The sequence below is a fragment of the Sus scrofa genome, chromosome 15 (genome assembly GCF_000003025.6).
Source record: "Sus scrofa isolate TJ Tabasco breed Duroc chromosome 15, Sscrofa11.1, whole genome shotgun sequence".
NCBI classification, from domain to species: domain Eukaryota; kingdom Metazoa; phylum Chordata; class Mammalia; order Artiodactyla; family Suidae; genus Sus; species Sus scrofa.
This window is the reverse complement of record NC_010457.5, coordinates 75,960,434-75,979,792: the sequence shown is the minus strand read 5'-3', so window position 1 is coordinate 75,979,792 and position 19,359 is coordinate 75,960,434. Positions and strand designations below refer to the sequence as shown.

Here is a 19,359-nt window from a genome sequence, read left to right as displayed (position 1 = left end):
CCCTTAGCCTGGGAACCTCCATATGCCGCCTGAGCAGCCCTAGATAGAAAAGGCAAAAAGACAAAAAATAAATAAAAAAAAATATTCAATGTTGGAGTTCCTGTTTTGGCTTAGCAGTAACAAACCCAACTAGTATCCATGAGGATGCAGGTTTGATCCCTTTCCTTGCTCAGTGGGTTAAAGGATCTGCCGTTGCTGTCAACTATGGTGTAGGCCAGCAGCTACAGCTCTGATTCAACCCCTAGGCCTGGAACTTCCATATGCCACAGGTGCGGCCCTAGAAAGCAAATTAGTAACAGTAATATCCAGTGACATTAAGTATATTCAGAATATTGTACAACCATTATCATTCATCTGGTTCCAGAACTTTTTCATTGCTCCAAGTGGAAACCAGTACCTACCTAAAAATAGTACACATCTGCTCTAATCTGCTAATTTGACAAAAGAAACATAGGTAAAATTTGTGGCAAAGATGTAAATTAGAACAAACACATTTTGGGTATTGAATTTTGTAAGGCAGGGAGAGGTAAAAATTATGAAGCAGCACTTAGGAAAGAAATACATATTAGGTTACAAAATGTTTAGGAAGAAACTTAGAAAGCAATGAAAACAAAAAAAGCAAACTGATACTAAAAGTGTTTTAATACACAATTGGCACGGTCCATATGAAGCACTCACATTTTACATATTCTCTTGGCTAAATAAAACATTTAAAAACACTCCAGAATTTGAGAGTTTAATAATCACCTAAAACATACAAACCACTGAATGGTCAGAACATTTTTACTTAAGCATATATATTTTCAGCGACTAACTCTCATGTTAACTAGGTTCATTTTCCCTAAATATGTCTAATTTAAATTAAAACAAGAAACCAAAAACTAGACAATCTGTTTTACAAAACTCAATTAACATTTATATGGCTTTACAATGGTGTTATATTAAAACTGGCAGGCACAGAATATAATACAGTGTTCCCAATGCTGAGAAATTTGGAGGAATTAAAAAGCAAAAGGGTAACATTCCAGTAGATAGTAATGCAAATTCCAAGTATAACCTTAAAAGTTTGCTAAGGCAAAAGACACACTGCAACCTGAAGCATTAGGATTAAACAATTACACTAGAACTTATTCCTAAACCTGGAAATTGTCACTACTGGCTAAATTCTTAAAGAAGATAAGCACTGTTAAACTCATTGCTCAGTTTTTTCCTAATACAAACTCTGTAACCCTATGTGTAAAATTAAAGTAGTATCTTAATGGATTTATCATTATTTAGTTTTTAATAAAGGCTGAATAAGCTAATACAATAATTAAAAAAATACAAAAACAAACTTTATTATAGTATAGTTTATTTAATACAATGTTTAACTATAAAAGTTGATACAGTTTTGAGTTTAAATTCTGTAAAATGCAATTTGCAGAAAACAGTTACTAAACTAATAAGAGAAGCAGCATTTTGAAACTAATTATACAATTGCAACAACAGCTTTATTCCTAAATTTCATTAAAAAAATATACATCACAGTGACTTTAGCTAGGAAAAGAAGTGCATTAACTTCATTTTGTTTTTCTCTTCCACAAAGAGAGCAGCCACAACTCTTAACACCCCCATTAACAAATCCCCAATTCATTTATTGTTTAAATACTATAAACACACAAAGAACAAAATATACACCATGTGCTTTTGGTATAGAAATTTGCTTGAAAAAAAAGGGGGGGGGCATGGAGGCAGACACACAAATCAATCCCACCACACCCTCATGTACATAAAATCAGCATCCCTCAATAACTCCATCCTCCAAACCTGCTGATGGAATTTTTAACACTTATGTGATTTTTCTTTTCCTTTATACTTCTTGTGTCATACCAAAGGCCAGATTTTTAAATTTGCTTGAATCCTTTTAAAGGTAGTTAAAGCTCACTATTAACCAATGTTCCACTTCTGGAGTTTATTTTTTAAACAAGTATCTGTAACAAAACATCTTTTCACAATAATTAGGTTATAAACCTACAATCCTTGGAGAGTTTATTCAGCTATAAATGTATGAATACTAAGCTGAACAATTAACAGTAAATACAACCAAAGGAAACAAAAAAATAACCCATTTTATGTGTCTTTGTAACAACTATGTGGTATACATTTAAAAGACCTTTTGGTCAAAGTAAACAAGTTTCTACACAAATCTACTATAAAGGTTCAAAATGTGATAAAAAAAAAAAAACTGCCACCTAGAGTGAAGCAAAATTAACTACTAAAAACCATACTAATTTGTTTCATACACTAACTTGAAAATAAATTAGAATTGTCAGTGAATACCATTATTCAAAATACCAGAAGCCCAATGTGTTCCTTTCCCTCATATTAAGAAATCTTTACTTTTCACTTGAATATATTCCACTGAGCACAAGAATCAAAGGCCATTAGGCAAAGCTAATATGAATCAATATTACACTTGTGCAAAGATAGATTTATAAGACAAATTCTTTGAAACTCAGTGAGGAATCTGATTAGGAAACATAGAAACTATAATGCTCTATGAACTCACTAACTATAAATCTAAAAAAAATTTAAAGCAACCTAGTCGCTTCTCTGCAGTGTCATTCATCTCTCTGCAGTGCCAATTTCTGTGGCATATGGTTTATCCAGAAAAAGAATTCACATGAAATAATAGTCATGAAAAATTTCTCAGATGTTGCCAATCAAGCAATAAAAACAAACCAATTTAAATATCTTTAAGAGGATATTAAGTCAAAGATACTTTCAGGTAAACTATGAGCTCAAACATACTATTAAATCAATTTGACAGGGAAGAATAGTTGACTTTTAGGAAAAGTTTTTCAAAGAACAAACTACAGGTGTCACAACTATTAAAAATGTAATCAAAGGAAAGGATGTTTGATCAGTGTGCTAATCAGATGCCAAAAGCAGATGAAGTTCAGTTAATGCTGTCTGATCAATTTCTAAATGTTATCTATATTCTTAAAATAAAATCTAGCTGATTGTCATCTCTCACTCAACTCCTTCACCATCTGTTTTATTGTAAAAACAGACTTTTCTAAAGGCCTATAAATCCTGGGAATGCAACTGCTTTTTTGATAACCACATCAGAATACTATTTATAGAAACTACTAATTTTTCCCCCAATAGTTACTTGTCTATAATTCTTAGTAGGTAAAGCTTGGGGGTCAGAAAACATAGAAGTATGTTTACTTAGCATGAGTTTTCTCTTAAAATATAATTGGTTACTAGAAATCCTTTTTTTTTTCCTTCCTTTTGTCTTTTGAGGGCTGCACCTGCGCATATGGTGGTTCCCAGGTTATGGGTCTAATCGGAGCTACAACTGCCTGCCTACACCACAGCCACAGCAATGCCAGATCCGAGCCCATGTCTGTGACCTACACCACAGCTCATGACAACGCCGGATCGTTAACCCACTGAGCAAGGGCAGGGATCGAACCCGCAACCTCATAGTTCCTAGTCGGATTCGTTAACCACTGCGTCACGACGGGAACTCCTGTTTCAAGATATTCTAAACAGGAGTTTCCATCACGGCTCAGCTGTAACGAACCTGACTAGTATCCATGAGGACTTAGGTTTGATCACTGCTCAGTGGGTTAAGGAACGGGCGTTGTTGTGGGCTGTGGTGTAGGTCGCAGACATGACTCAGATCCCTCGTTGCTGCGGCTGTGGTGTAGGCTGGCAGCTGCAGCTCCAATTCAACCCCTAAAACCTGGGAACTTCCATGTGCTGCGAATGCAACCCTAAAAAGACCAAAAAAAAAAAAAAAAAAAAAAAAAAAAAAATCTAAACAATCTTACAATTACCCTATTATGTAAAAATGGCTACCACATTGCCAAATGTATCATTAGTGTATTAATCATTGTAAGTATTATGTTAATAAGCACTGCTTTTCCTCAGTAGAAATAGCACTGAGTAGCTATGGAGCCTACCAGGGAGTTACCTGGTAACAGAGTAGACACTACATTGACAAATATTAAAGTACAAAACACGCTAGGGGGCAACTACTAATTGGAATTCTGAAATTTCTTTTCAAATGAGGCAGGTTTTGTGTTTACTGGATGTTTAGTATTTAAAAGGCCACACATTCCTAAAATAGCAATAAGCAACACAAAATTCTAAATAAACTTTGGATATCTTTAGTGTTTAACTCTGTAAGATATCAAATTTCACAATTTTCACCTCTACTCTACGTGGCAATATTATACAAGCCAAGTTAAAATAATGATAAGTTATGGTATAAAGCCACCAGAGTAGAAAGAAACCCGAGTGATAAACATACTACAGCCTGTATATATATATAAAGATGCATTTTCTTGCCATTTGAAATTCACAGCTATGAGAATTAAAGAAGTCAGTTCAAGTAAAAAAAAAAAAAAAGACAACCATGCACAGTTAACACTGTATATAGGTCAGTGGCCAAAAAAGAGAAATCTCAGAAGTTAATATGTCAATACTAACCATTTTTAGAATCTAACTTAAAAACCTGCACAAGCAGTATGTTTTAGTGAGAAAAGTATTTTTTTCATTTTAGAGAAGGGTAATGATGATGATAAAACATTCCCCCAAAGCAACAATTTAATCTCTTCAGACCAAAAGCAACATAGAATTGAAAATTACAATCTGATTTTCAAGGTATAGTTCTTGTCAGATGCTGTATAACAGCAAGCCCGGCCCAATCAGTACATTAGCTTAAAAAAAATACTCAACTATATTTATAGACAGTTAAATAAAACAAAACTAGGCAGGAAAAATATTAATATGAAATAAGCTACCAGTAAAACTAAGAAGAATAACATACGAAGTACAATATAAATAACTAAATATTTATTTTAAAGCACAAATTACTATAAAATCAAAGTGATGACTTAATAACAAGTTATTAGGGTCCCACTTCCATGTACTTAAAAGCTGCTGCTGCAAGCGTCTATTATAAATGTAATTGAAAAATCTATACAAGATTTCTTTTATCTAGTGGCTTCCAAAGTTATTTTAATCATGAGTAACACAAGCTTTTGTAACAATGTATTCCAACAATCAGTTATGCTTGTTTCCAACTGGCTGATCAGACAAATTAGGGTGTAGCATGTTTGCTATTAGCTGATTGTTGCAACACAAAAATGCATACATGAAATAGTTAAACACACAGCACACAATATTACACCAAAATGTTTTTCTCATTTCAAGTTTATTAAAACTTTAGCAGTACAAATTATCCAGGTTGCAGATTATCAAAAGATCAACTCAATAAAGTCCACATTGAAAAAAAAAAAAAAAAAAAAAAAGACAAACATAACCCCAAAACAATGAAGAGAAGAAAACAACATAAAAGAGATTCATCAGCAAGTCTCTAAAACTTAAAATTTGAGACAGAATGGAAATAAGTTTATGTAACTCACTCATCCACTTTTGTCTTCATCTGTTCCAGGGCTTGATTCATGATCAAATTTTTTATTTTTATCATGTGTGTGGTCATTTTCTTGACCCTTTGATTTTTGGTTTTCTTCTTCCATTGAGGATCTGGTCTTTTCATCCTCCTTATTTTTCAAAGTAGAGAACTTTAATTCATTGTCCTGACTACTTTGTTTCATTTTTGAGAATGGACTTGGATCTCTATCAGCCTTTTTTTCCCTGTTACTATTTGAGCTACTATGATCACGATTTTTAGAGTACATTCTCTTCTCACCTTCGGAATTTTCTTTTCTGTGTGAACTTTTACCTTCTTGGTTTCTGTATTTTTCTTTGTTTCTGCTTTGACTTTCTTCTCTTTCTGAGCTCCGAGAATCTCTCCTCCTCCTCCTTCTATCTTTACTTCTTGATCGTCCTGGTGTTGCTCTTCTCTCTCGGCTCCGTGACCTTCCTCTTCTCCTGTACTCCTGCTCTCTGTATCTATGATACTCCTTGCTTCTGCTGCGATCTCGGTCATGACTTCGAGACCTCACTCTTCTGCTCCTGTCCCTACTTCTGCTTCGTTCCCTTGTTCTGCTATTGTAACTGTGTTTGCCTTTAGTTACATCTCGTTCTCTACTCCTAGACTGTGCACGTCTGTCCTTGTCCTTGCTTTTATTATGATCGTGCTCATTACTTTTGGATTCTAACTGTTTGGACTTCTCTTTACTTCTACTCCTTTCCTGATCTTTTGCTTTAGAATCAGCCTTTTCTTTTTCTTTAACATTCTCATGATCCCTTTCTTTACTCCTTGACCTCATCCTCTTTTCTTCATGTCTAATATGCTTTGTATCCCTTTCTTTACTTTTGGATTTCTCTTTGCTCTTACTCCTACTTTTCGATTTGGCCCTTTTCTTTACCTTATTTTTATATTTATCATCTTTTTCTGAATTTCTTCTGATGTCTCTCTCTTTGCTATTAGATTTATGGTCTTTAACTTTCTTTTCCTTTTCAGTTTTTCTGTTTGGACTCTCAGACACATGCCTATGATCAGTTATTTTTTTCTCTTTTACTCTAACTGGGCTTCTTTGATTTTCTTTTACTTCATTTAACTCACTCCTAAAAGGAAAAAAAAAAAACGAAAAAAGTTTTTGGGGAAACTTTGTTAGGAAAAGAATGGTATATCATTAACTGACGAGATATTCTATTGTCCTTAAGATATTCAGAAACAACTGAAATGGCTGTATATAAAGTAACTTTATGTACAATAGTTAAAAAAAAAACTGTTACTACATTTAAAATAAAAATTAAATCTTACTTATCCCCTTTGATCCATCTTTCACCACTTGATACCCTCATTCTTTGAGCTCTCTGCATCTCTTGCCTCCAATGTGGAGGAGTCTCACTACGTCTGAAACGATCCCTTGATCTGGATCTAGAAGGAGTTCGATAACGCTTAAAAAAAAATAGAGGGAAAACAATTAACATAAAAATACAAAAGCATTACAATACTTATTAAAGTGGACATATTTCTAGGTTAAGAAAAAATGCCTGATATTTGTGTGCCCTCTTTCCCAATTTTCAGTTAGGAAATCAATGAGGCATGACATGGTTTGATATCTTTGTTTTCAATGCTAATGAAATGTGTGCTTACATATTCTTGTTTTAAGTATTTCTTGGGTTTAATTTTCTAAAAGAGTAAATACTGACAGATAAAACCCACATCAACCAAAACTCTTTTGAATCTTCAATCATTTTTAAGAGTAAAGAGGTCTTAAGGCAACAAAGTTTGAGAACTTCCATGAGAATAATTAGGAAGCCATTTACAGTTCAGAGAATATACAATGGTGAACTGAACTAAGGACGGTGGGAGTGTAACTTGGGAGAAGCAGACAGATTTCAGAGTATTTGGAAGGTTTGATGGGACTGGTGCTGGGTAAGTTATATAAAGTAGGAAAGAGGAGAAACAAAATGATTCTTGGGCTTCAGGTGTAAGTAACTGCACAGGTGGTGGTGTCTGTCAACTGAGTTTAGGAACTAACACTAAAAGGAGCATCAGGTCAGAAGAAGAAGTGATTTGCTCAACATGTAAGTATATGCTGACTCTGAAGTCACTATTAGGTACCTGAATGGCCACTGAATAAGTCTTTAGTGCCAGAAAAGCAGATGAAAAACTGAGTTATCAGGAGTTCCCATCATGGCTCAATGGTTAACAAACCCAACTAGTACCCATGAGAACAAGAGTTCACTATCTCTGGCATCACTCAGTGGGTAAAGAATCTGGTGTTGCTGTGAGCTGTGGTGTAGGTCGCAGACATGGCTCAGATCCCGCACTGCTGTGGCTGTGGCAGACTGGCAGCTACAGCTCCAATTCGACCCCTAGCCTGGGAACCTCCATGTGCCACGGGTGCTGCCCTTAAAATTCAAAAGACAAACAAAACAAAACAAAACAAATAAAACCCTTCAGTCATCAGAATACAGGTACATAGCGAAGCTAAAAGAATGATGAGATTGTGCAAAAAGCATATACTCAGAGTGAGAAGACTTAGAACCCTGAGGTACTACAATACTTGAAGATCAGGTAGAGGAGTATGAATTAGCATTGGAAATTTAAGATAGATTGGCCAGAGACAGGAAGAAAGTATGATGGAAGCAAAGGGGAAAGGGTAGTACAAAGAGGAAGGTTAAATAAGAGAAAGACTGAAAGGACTTCAGTTCCTGTTGTGGCTCAGGGGAAACATATCTGACTAGCATCCATGAGGAAGCAGGTTCGACCCCCGGCCGTGCTCAGTAGGTTAAGGATCTGCTGTTGCTGTGGGCTACGGTGTAGGTCAGAGATGCAACTTGAATCTGGAATTGCTGTGGCTGTGGTGTAGGCCAGCAGCTACAGCTCCAATTTGACCCCTAGCCTGGGAACCTCCATATGCTGTGGGTGTGGCCCTAAAAAAAAAAAAGACAAAAGAAAGACTGAAAAGGATTCACTGGATGTAACATTGAGCAGACCATAAAGCAAGTGGTGTTTTCAGCAGAATGGCAAAAGATAAACTGAAATGCCTGAGAAATGAGTAGGAAGTAAAGAAATAATATACTAAGTATGGTCATGTTTGTTAAAAGTTTTTAAAACACAAGATATTTAAATTCTGGTAAGAATCCAGTGAAGAGAGAGAAAGAAAATGAAATATAAGAATAGGGTTATGGAGTTCCCACTGTGGCACAATGGGATCGACAGTCTTTGAAAATGCTGGGTTGAAGGTTTGATCCCCAGCCTGGCACAGGGGGTTAGGGATCCAGCATTGCTGAAACTGTGGCTTAGGTCGTGATTGCAGCTCAGATCCAATCCCTGGCTTGGGAACTCCATGTGCCTCAGGGCGGCCAAAATGATTTAAAAAAAAAAAAAAGAATAGGGTTATCATTAATATTTTTGGGCTGCACCCGTGGCATGCAGAAATTCCTGGGCCAGGGATTGAACCTGTGCCACAGCAGTGACATCACTAGATCCTTAACCCACTGAGCCACTAGAGAACTCCAAGAATAAGGTTAATTTTTAACAAAAGTAGAGACAAGAGTGGTTAGGAAGTAACAAGGGGGCATAAGAAAGACTTCAATCTCATTTTATACCATGTACAGGTAAAATCCATTAATATCCCATGGATTTTCAGCGTGGAAGAACCAATACAAAGAAGTTACTATAAAAAGAGGAAGTTACTATGAAAAGAGAACATGTCATTCAATATCCACATCTATTCTAAATTTTAACTACTTTTGTGTAAAACAGTACTTAGGAAACACTCTAAAATTATTTAAGGAGTTTCTGTTGTGGCTCAGCAGTAACAAACCCAACTAGTATCTATGAGGATGCAGGCTGACAGCTGGCCTTGCTCAGTGGATTGGGGATCCAGCATTGCCATGAGCTGCGGTGCAGGTCACAGCTGTGGCTCGGATCCCCTGCTGCTGTGACTGTGGCGTAGGCTACAGCTCCGATTGGACCTCTAGCCTGGGAACTTCCATATGTTGTGGGTGCAGCCCTAAAAAGCAAAAAACTTAAGATAAATGCAATACTATTAGATTTCCGGGAAAAAAATTACCTACCCTTGGTCCTCTTCCTTTAATTTTCCTGCCAGACCTAGTAACTAAGAGTCGCCTCTGGTATGAAACAGGCTGGGAGTTAGGTAGGTTACTAGAAGGAAGCAAAGGGAAAATTAAAACATATAATTTTATAAAAATAAATCTGGAGAATATAGTTTTACTAACCTAAACTAATAAATTTAAAATCATACATATAATCAGTGGTTCTCAATCAGGAATGTTGTCATTTCCTATTAGGTATCTGGAGAAGTACAGGAGCATTTTTTTCCAACTGTCAATGACTAGAAAAAAGGCGAGGTGCTATTGGTACCTATTAGCCTCAGTCAGGAATGCTTTAGCTTGTAATGTGTGAGGATGAAGAACTATTCTACCTTCAGACATCACTGTGTTCTGCTGAGGAACACTGTTACATGATCATTACTAACATGAAGCCAGCTTGATAGTACTAAGGAACATAAGAACTCTGAGTAGACTACATGCTGTTGAGAAAACAATTTTAAAACTATCTTATTCTAAAGTAACTTATTTTCCTACAAGCAGTTGTTTACTGGTACTAAAACTATAGAGAAGTATAATTAATGTGAATTAAGCAAAGACAAGATGGTCTGAATTAGCAAAATGTTTATCATGCTTTATACCAAAAAGGGAAACTATTTATTTTCAAATAACATGAGTTAATATTATTTTTTGACCATGCCAGTGGCATGTGGAAGTTCCCAAGCCAGGGAATGAACCTGTGCCACAGCAGTGACAACACCAAATCCTTAACCCACTAGGCTACCAGGGAAGATCTGATATTTAATTAGCACTAACAATATTCATGTAGGAGTTCCCCTGGTGGCTCAGCAGGTTAAGGATCTGGCATTGTCACTGCTGTGGCTCGGGTGGCTCCCGTGGCATGCATTTGATCCCTGGCCCAGGAACTTCCGCATGCTGTGGTTGTGAGCAACTCCCACCCCTCCAAAAAAATCCATGAAGTTATATTTGAAAGTGATTCAAGTAGTTCTGGCTCTGGCTCAGTGGGTTAAGGAACCAACATTGTCTCTGTGAGAATGCAGGTTCAATCCCTGGCCTCATTCAGTGGGTTAGGGATCTGGCATGCAGCACAGATCACAGATGAGGCTCCAATTCAAATCCTACCCAGGAACTTCTATGTGCTGCAAGTATGGCTATATAAAGAGAAAAAAAGAAAAAAAAAAGAGCATTCAAAAGTAGTTCAACTATTTTCTCCTTAATATCTAACTCCCTTAGAAACATCCCTTCCTAATAACTGAGAAAAAGTAAACTCAATCCAATCCATCAAAATTACCTCGTTTTAAGTAACTAAGACTTACTTTTATATTTTTACTGTATTGTGAAAATACAGGGGGAATGCTCAGATTTTATCACTTTTATGTTTTAACAATATATTTCTGATCATAAATAAGAGAAATACATCTACTTTTTCTATTTTTGGACATAATTATTAAAATAATTCATAAAGAATTAACAGAACTAATAGTAATGTGAATTTATACAGAAAAATTTTCAAAGTACTTGAATACGCTATCAATTTTCATTACCACAATATTATAAACCAGGTAAGGAAAATAACATTTTCCCCCATTTTCTTATTTGCTTAAAAGTTTCATATATACAAATTTAACAGAGTAAAACACTTGTTCGGAATGCCACTTGCAGTGCTTATTTTTTTTAAGAGTAACTTTTACTCAAAATGTGTCTAATTAAATCACCTATCTTTTCACCTATGTGATTAGCAAAAACGAACTTTGCTAAACATCACCCTATTAAAAAATTTCAACCTTGGACAAGGTCACCAATTAAATCTCATTTTAAAGCAAAAAACGGTTTTAGGAGAAAAAGAAAAGTTCTATGGTAGAGAATGTTGTAGGCCATGCTATAAAATAAACATATTCACATACCTCTCTCTTTCTCTCTCCCTCTCCCTATTTTTCCTTTCTTTTTCATCAGCTTTCGGAGGACTTTTTCTCATCAGGAATCTGTTTTCAGGTATTGGAGGGATCTCCTCTGGACGGACAGTAGACTGGGGTTGTGCTTCAAGATTTTCAGCCTCACTTTCACTAGATGCGCTTAATAGAAACACACACAAAAAAAATTCCATTTGGTTACTATGTACCTACCCCAATTTTCCAACTGTTGATATTTCTTTCCTATATAATAGGTACAATATATACACCACCCTGTCTACTATCACCGATCAAAGATGCAATTACATGGGGAAAATATTCGTTCCTCTGACAAACAAAACCAACCAAAACCCCAACCAAATGTCCCTGTTATCACACTCTCAAAATATTTTCCAACAAAACAGAACCAAAATATAATACTCCATGGGCAACACTGATAAATTTATAATTCTTTAAAATATAAGCATGGGAGTTCCCATCGTGGCGCAGTGGTTAACGAATCGGACTAGGAACCATGAGGTTTTGGGTTCGATCCCTGCCCTTGCTCAGTGGGTTAAGGATCCGGCGTTTGCCGTGAGCTGTGGTGTAGGTTGCAGATGTGGCTCGGATCCCGAGTTGCTGTGGCTCTGGTGTAGGCCGGTGGCTACAGTTCCAATTGGACCCCTAGCCTGGGAACCTCCATATGCCGCGGGAGCGGCCCTAGAAATGGCAAAAAGACAAAAAGACAAAAAAAAAAAAAAAAAGCAAAGGGAGTTCCCATCATGGCTCAGCCATTAACCAACCCAACTGGTATCCATGAAGATTCGGGTTCAATCCTGGCCTCGCTCAGTGGGATAAGGATCCAGCATTGCTGTGAGCTCTGGTGTAGGCCGGCAGCTACAGCTCTGATTGGAACCCTAATCTGGGAACCTCCATATGCTGTGGGTGCGGCCCTAAAAAAGAGAAAAGACAAAAAATAAAATAAAATAAATGTAAGCAAAGAAACTGCGTTAGAGGCAATGGGCATATACAGATTATTTCAGAAAAAAACAGACAAGAAAGTAAATAGGCTGACGTTATCTGCCTTCTACCCTTATGCTAACATGGGGCTGGGGAAGACAAAAATAGCAAAAGAGGCTGCTATAGAAAATAAGGAAAATCACTGGTTCCCTATAATTCACACTGATTTCATATTCCTGCCCTAAAATACAAACCTATACAACCAAAACATTAGTTCAATGAGTTCAGACAAAAGTAACTGAATGGTTTTGTTGAAAATTAAAATATACTAAAATTTAATCTGTGGACTACAGAATATCAGAATGGCCTTATACTTCATGTTATGAACCATTTCTGTTTTCATATTCCCATATATTTGATAGAAAATCCCAATGGATTTATATATAAACAGCAGGGAATTAGAATACAAAGCCAGTACTGTAAAAGTAAATTAATACCTTTTCTTGCTTTTCTTTCGCTTCTTCTTTTCTTTCTTGTGTTTACGAGAATTCTTCCTATGTTTTTTCTTTCTCTTTTTTGATTTCTCCTCAGAAGCACTTTCAGAATCAGAAGAATCAGAAGATGACTGAGAATCACTTGAGCTATCTGATTCACTGGATGATGAGGAGGAGGAGGAGGAGGATTTGTGCCTTTTCTTTTCTTCTTTCTTAGCTTTAATAAAAAGCAAATTGGTTTGGTCAACACTTTTTACAAATACTTTAAGTGGAAATTTAGATTTTTTGCAGATTCTTTTTTGGGGGGGGGTCTTTTGCCATTTCTTGGGCCGCTCCCGAGGCACATGGAGGTTCCAAGGCCAGGGGTCGAATTGGAGCTGTAGCCACCGGCCTATGCCAGGGCCACAGCAATGCGGGATCCGAGTTGCGTCTGCAATCTATACCACAGCTCACGGCAACACCAGGTCCTTAAACCACTGAGCAAGGCCAGGGATCGAACCTTCATCCTTAAGGTTCCTAGTCAGATTCATTAGCCACTGAGCCATGATGGGAACCCCTGCAGATTCTTAAAGTCCAATATTTAACACTTAGCTCATCCAGTTATTTGAACTGAGGGGTACAGGAAAGGAGTTAAGAGTCAGGATTGGAATCCAGATCTGTAGATTCATGGCTCAGAGTTACATCTATTAAGCTAAAGAATTTTGGAGAAATAATAGGTTAAGTCTAAAATACTAAACTATGTTAATTTTAGGAAACGCCTGAATGAGTTTTTTAAAAGCACAGAAGTAACATTCAAGATTCCTAGATTCTAATCTTTTTGTAGTTTTCAACTTTTTCTCTTATTACCATGATTGGAAATAGAACTGAAGTGAGGGAAGTGCTAGGAAAAAACACTGCATCAATGTGGAAAGTTAAGAACCACAAATCCATTGGTACGGGCTTATTCAAAGCTTGAGCATTCCTCCACTGATTAAGAAATTTAGCTTACCTGAAGAGCAGACTTACAACCAGGAGTAGTGGTAGTCATTTGCCAATGATTAAGAACTATCTGCTGGGGGAGGGGTGTCTCTACAAAGAATAACTGCAAATTTACATTTTATTTTGGGTTAAGGAAGTTTAATTTTAAAAGAGGTCCCAAAACAAATGCTTTAAGGACCAGGAAACTAACACAAATAAGTGAAGTGAAGTGAACCAGGAATTGGGGAAAACTGACAGACTGGATAGAGCCTGACCTAGCTAACAGTATTGCTATTCAAACCAGGGTGAACTTAAGTGAATTCAACAATCCAATTAAAAAATGGGCAGAGGAGTGAACAGACATTTTCCCAAAGAAGACATACAGATGGCCAACAGGCACATGAAAAAAGGCTCAATATCACCAATCATCAGAGAAACGAAAATCAAAACCACAATGAGATATCACCTCACACATGTCAGAATGGCTATTATCAAAAAGACCACACATAGCAAGTGTTGATGAGGATGTGGAGAAAAGGGAACTCTTGTGCTGTTCGTGGGAATGTAAATTGGCACAGCCAATATGGGAAATAGTATGGAGGCACCTCAAAAAGTTGAAAACACCAGTGCCATACACCCCGGTAATTCTACTTCTGGATATTTACCCAAAGAAAATGAAAACACTAATTCTAAAAGATACATTCAGGAATTGTGGCACGGCAGGCTAAGGATCTGGTGTTATCACAGCAACAGCTAGGGTCACTGCTGTGGTAAAGGTTGGATCCTTGGCCCAGGAACTTCCACATGCTGTAGATGCAGCCAAGAGAAAAAAAAAAAAAGATGTGTATGCAACTCAACATTTACTATAGCATTATTTAGAATAGCAAGCTATGGAAGCAACCTAAGTGTCCACTGATAGGTGAATGGATAAAGATGCAGGTTCCAGTCCACACACAATGGAGTATTACTCAACCGTAGAAAAGGAAGAACCTCCTACTCCTTGTGACAACATGGATGGACCTAGAGAGTACTGGAGGCTAAGTGAAAATAAGTCAGACAGAAAAAGACAAATACTGTATAATTTCACTTACATGTTGAATCTGAAAAACAAAAAAAAACCCCCAAATATAACAAAACAGAACTCATAGAGACAGAGAAGAAGCTAGTGGTTGCTAGAGGGGAGGGAGATAAAGGGATGGGAAACAAGTTTATAGATTAAGAGGTTCAAACTTCCAGTTATAAATCAAGTCATGGGAATGTAGCATAGAGCATATGGAATATAGTCAATTACACTGTCATAACTCTGTATCATGACAGTGAGTAACTAGACTTATGGTTATCATTTTGTAATGTATAAAAACATTGGGAGTTCTCGTCATGACTCAGTGGCTAACGAATCTGACTAGGAACCATAAAGTTGTTAAGGATCCAGCATTGCCGTGAGCTGTGGTGTAGGTGGAAGACAGGGCTCGGATCCTGCGTTGCTGTGGCTCTGACGTAGGCCAGCAGCTACAGCTCCAATTCGACCCCTAGCCTTGGAACCTCCATATGCCGTGGGAGTGGCCCGAGAAATGGCAAAAAGACAAAACAAAAACAAAAACATCAAATCACTGTTGCGCACCTGAAACTAATATTTTAAGTCAACCATGCCTTAATTTAAAAAGTGAATGGAGTTCCTGCTGTAGTGTAATGCGATCAGTAGCATCTTGGAAGTGCAGGTTCAATCCCAGGCCTGGCACAGTGGGTGAGGAGCCCTGTGTTGCAAGAGCTGCAGCTTAGGTTGCAACTACGGATCAGGTCTGATCCCTAGCCCCAGAACTCCATATGCCACAAGGTAGCCGAAAAAGAAAGAAAAAAAAAGTGAGTGAGTGAATTTAGGACAAAGCTGGAACAATACTGATATATGGGTAACTGTAAGAAACTGGAACACATCAAACATATTAAAATCCATCAGTTCATAATGACATTGTAAATAAAATACATAGCATTTATCCTTTTTGTAGATGAACTATACCACTGGCTAGCCAAATAGTAGATGAAGGGAAGATGCTCTTTATTAAAAGTACTCCAGGAATAAATGAAGAAGGAATTTATAATATTGCCATTTTGGGAGTTGCCCTTGTGGTGCAGCGGAAACGAATCCAACCAGTATCCATGAGGATGTGGATTCAATCCCTGGCCTCACTCAGTGGGTTAAGGATCCAGTGCTGCCATGAGCTGTAGCGTCGGTCACAGAGGTGGCTGGGATCTAGTGTTGCTGTGGCTGTGGTATAGGCCAGCAGCTATAGCTCTCATTTGACTCCTATCCTGGGAACTTCCATATGCTGGGGGTGTGGCCCTAAAAAACAACAACAAAAGAGAATATCACTATTTTACAAATCCTAATGAGGCAATGACCACCAATGGCCCTACTGAGCACAGAGACAACACATCATAAGTGACTCTTACACCCATCAAAAGGAATTTAATAAATCCTAACTGTACCTTATCAATTTTTTAGACCTAACTACAAAATTATATGAAATAGGAGAATAGGAAGAACACACTACATGACACAAAGACGCAATCAGTAAATTTTAGTGTATGCAATAATGGAAATACTATAGTACAAATGACTGAGTTTGTTCAACAAATAAATCTCAAGAAAACATAAAAGGAGACAGTGGGAGAATCTTTTAAAAAAAATTACAAGATCAACTCAAATGCTGGAACCTGGTTTGGATTCAAATTCGAACATCAAAAAATTAACACTATGAAGAATTCCCATCATGGCTCAGAGGAAACGAACCTGACTAGCATCCGTGAGAACCCAGGTTTGACCCCTGGCCTTGCTCAGTGGGTTAAGGATCCGGCATTGCTTCGAGCTGTGGTGTAGGTCGAAGGCAAGGCTCTGATGTGGCGTTGCTGTGGCTGTGGTGTAGCCAGAGGCTACAACTCCAATTTGATCCATAGCCTGGGAACCTCCATATGCCCCTGATGTAGCCCTAAAAAGACAAAAAAATAAATAAATAACATTAATGAAATTAGAAATTTGAATACTGTAAGAATTTTTTATATTTGGGACTATATATGTATATATATGTCTACATATGATTACAGTATTTTTTTAAAAGAGTCATCTTTGGGAGTTCCCACTGTGGCTCAGTGGTAACGAATCCAACTAGTATCCATGAGGATGCTGGTTTGATCCCTGGCTCCACTCTGTGGGTTAAGGATTTGGTGTTACTGTGAGCTGCAGTGGAGGTCCCAGACATGGCTTTGATCTAGCACTGCTGTGGCTCCGGCATAGGCTCCAACTTGACCCCTAGTCTGAGAACTTCCATATGCCAAAGGAGCGGCCCTTAAAAAAAAATTTAATTAAAAAAAGTCATCTTTTAGAGATAAATAATGAAGTATTTATCAATAAAACACCAGGCCTAGGAGTTTCCATGTGGCGCAGCAGAAACGAATCTGACTAGGAATCATGAGGTTGCAGGTTTGATCCCTGGCCTCGCTCAGTGGGTTAAGGACCGGGCATTGCCGTGAACTGTGGTTGTAGGTCTCAGATGCAGCTCAGATCCCGAGTTGCTGGCATAGGCCAGTGGCTACAGCTCTGATTTGACCCCTAGCCTGGGAACCTCCACATGCCGTGGGTTTGGCCCTAAAAGGACAAAAAAAAAAGACAAAAAACCCAAAAAAACCCCACCATGCCTAGAATTTGCTTCAAAATTAGAGAAAATGAAGGCGTTCCTGTCGTGGCTCAGTGGTTAACGAAATCTGACTAGGAACCATGAGATTTCAGGTTCGATCCCTGGCCTTGCTCCGTGGGTTAAGGATCCGGCGTTGCCGTGAGCTATGGTGTAGGTCTCAGGCATGGCTCGGATCCTGAGTTGCTGTGGCTGTGGCGTAGGCAGGCAGCTACATCTCTGATTAGACCCCTAGCCTGGGAAACTCCATGTGCCATGGGTTTGGCCCTAGAAAAGACAAAAAAAAAAAAAAAGAGGAAATGGCGAACTGGTCAAGTATAGGTAACATGAGATTGGCCATGAATTAATTATTTAAGCTGGGAAGCTGGGTAATGAACATGGATGTTTTGTTATACTATTTCAATCACTTCTGTGTATGTTAATATTTTCCACAATTAAAAAAATTGGAGAGGACAAAGAAATACATCTTTGGACTGTCAGCTATCTGTTTACAGATCTTAATTGAAAGGGTTAACAACTGGTTTGTAATCTTTCTGTTAGCCTCTGGAATACCCAAGGATTTGGCAGTTGGCCAAATTACTCTTGAAACTCTTAACTCAATTCAGTACAGTAAGAATCTGGCTGAAGTTACTATGTATTTGACCAAAGACTTGCGGTTCACTGTCAAAACTGTTGTTCTAAGCACTGATGAGATGCTGCTGCACTGGAGAATGGGAACAAGATATAAATGTTGAAGGGACCAAAAAAAAGAGTTCTCTTGTGGCACAATGAACTAGTTTTCACATCACCTTTTATCTAAGCATTTAAGTGAAGCAAGATATCACAACAATATGGAAGGCCAGAAAAAGATTTACAACTATTTTTATGGTAAAATAATCTGCCCAAAATCAGAAGACATAAACTATAAAAGGAAATTAAATTATATTTTAGGAAAGATGCATTCCAAGAGAACTTTAGAAAGCCCTAAAGTTGAAAAGGTTTCCTCTTTTGATGTTTGTCAATACCATTTTTGAGTAAAATGCATGTCCCTTTTTCCTGTGAATCTGCTCAGAAAAAAAAAAAAAGATAAAATGACTGATAAATAGCAGTTAAATAAATAGAAAAGGAAAAAGGAAAAAACAGACGCATGACAATATCAATATTAGCTCTAAGAGAATGTAGCTTGAGTTTCAAAATCTGGATAAACCTATATTTAAAAATATGATTTTGGAGTTCCCATTGTGGCTCAGTGGTTAACGAATCTGACTAGGAACCATGAGGTTGCAGGTTCGATCCCTGGCCTTGCTCAGTGAGTTAAGGATCTGGCGTTGCCGTGAGCTGTGGTGTAGGTTGCAGACCTAGCTTGGATCTGGCGTTGCCGTGAGCTGTGGTGTAGGTTGCAGACCTAGCTTGGATCTGGCGTTGCTGTGGCTCTGGCATAGGCCAGCAGCTACAGCTCCAATTCGACCCCCCAGCCTGGGAACCTTCATATGCCTTGGGAGCAGCCCAAGAAATGGCAAAAAAAAAAAAAAAAGATTTAGGCACATGGTGAATCTGACTGAAATTTCATCCTTCTCAGATCAACAAGTATATTTAACTGAGTAATACATAGATATATATTCAACACAATGCCAGGACATGAAGAGAAAGAATTGTGTGTATATAGGGAAGTTCCATAGGAAACTACTATCCTCAAAGAATTTACTATCTACTTGGAAAGCAGGACCAAGAAGCCTGAATTTAATAGCATACAGCATCTGAAAAAATACATTAAGTCATAATAAATTTAGAAACACTGACCATAAATTGTATATGGATTTATTGGTGAGTACAGTGAATAAGGATAAGAGTAAAGTAAAAAGGCTCTGGAGAAGCAGTTAA

General features: G+C 37.6%; 1 protein-coding gene across 8 annotated transcripts in view; it reads right to left on the bottom strand.

Annotated features, from left to right (window-relative positions):
• The window catches only part of PPIG (peptidylprolyl isomerase G), a 38,772-nt gene continuing 20,037 nt past the window's right edge, over nt 625-19,359 (bottom strand). For all 8 annotated transcript variants that reach the window (XM_021076269.1, XM_001926861.6, XM_021076271.1 and 5 more), the window contains 5 exons: nt 12,860-13,073; nt 11,418-11,585; nt 9,499-9,586; nt 6,728-6,864; nt 625-6,528 (listed from right to left, as the gene is read on the bottom strand). In XM_021076269.1, coding sequence (XP_020931928.1) covers nt 5,421-6,528; nt 6,728-6,864; nt 9,499-9,586; nt 11,418-11,585; nt 12,860-13,073 — 1,715 coding nt within the window. In that variant the 3' untranslated portion in view covers nt 625-5,420. The remainder of the gene's footprint in view (nt 6,529-6,727; nt 6,865-9,498; nt 9,587-11,417; nt 11,586-12,859; nt 13,074-19,359) is intronic.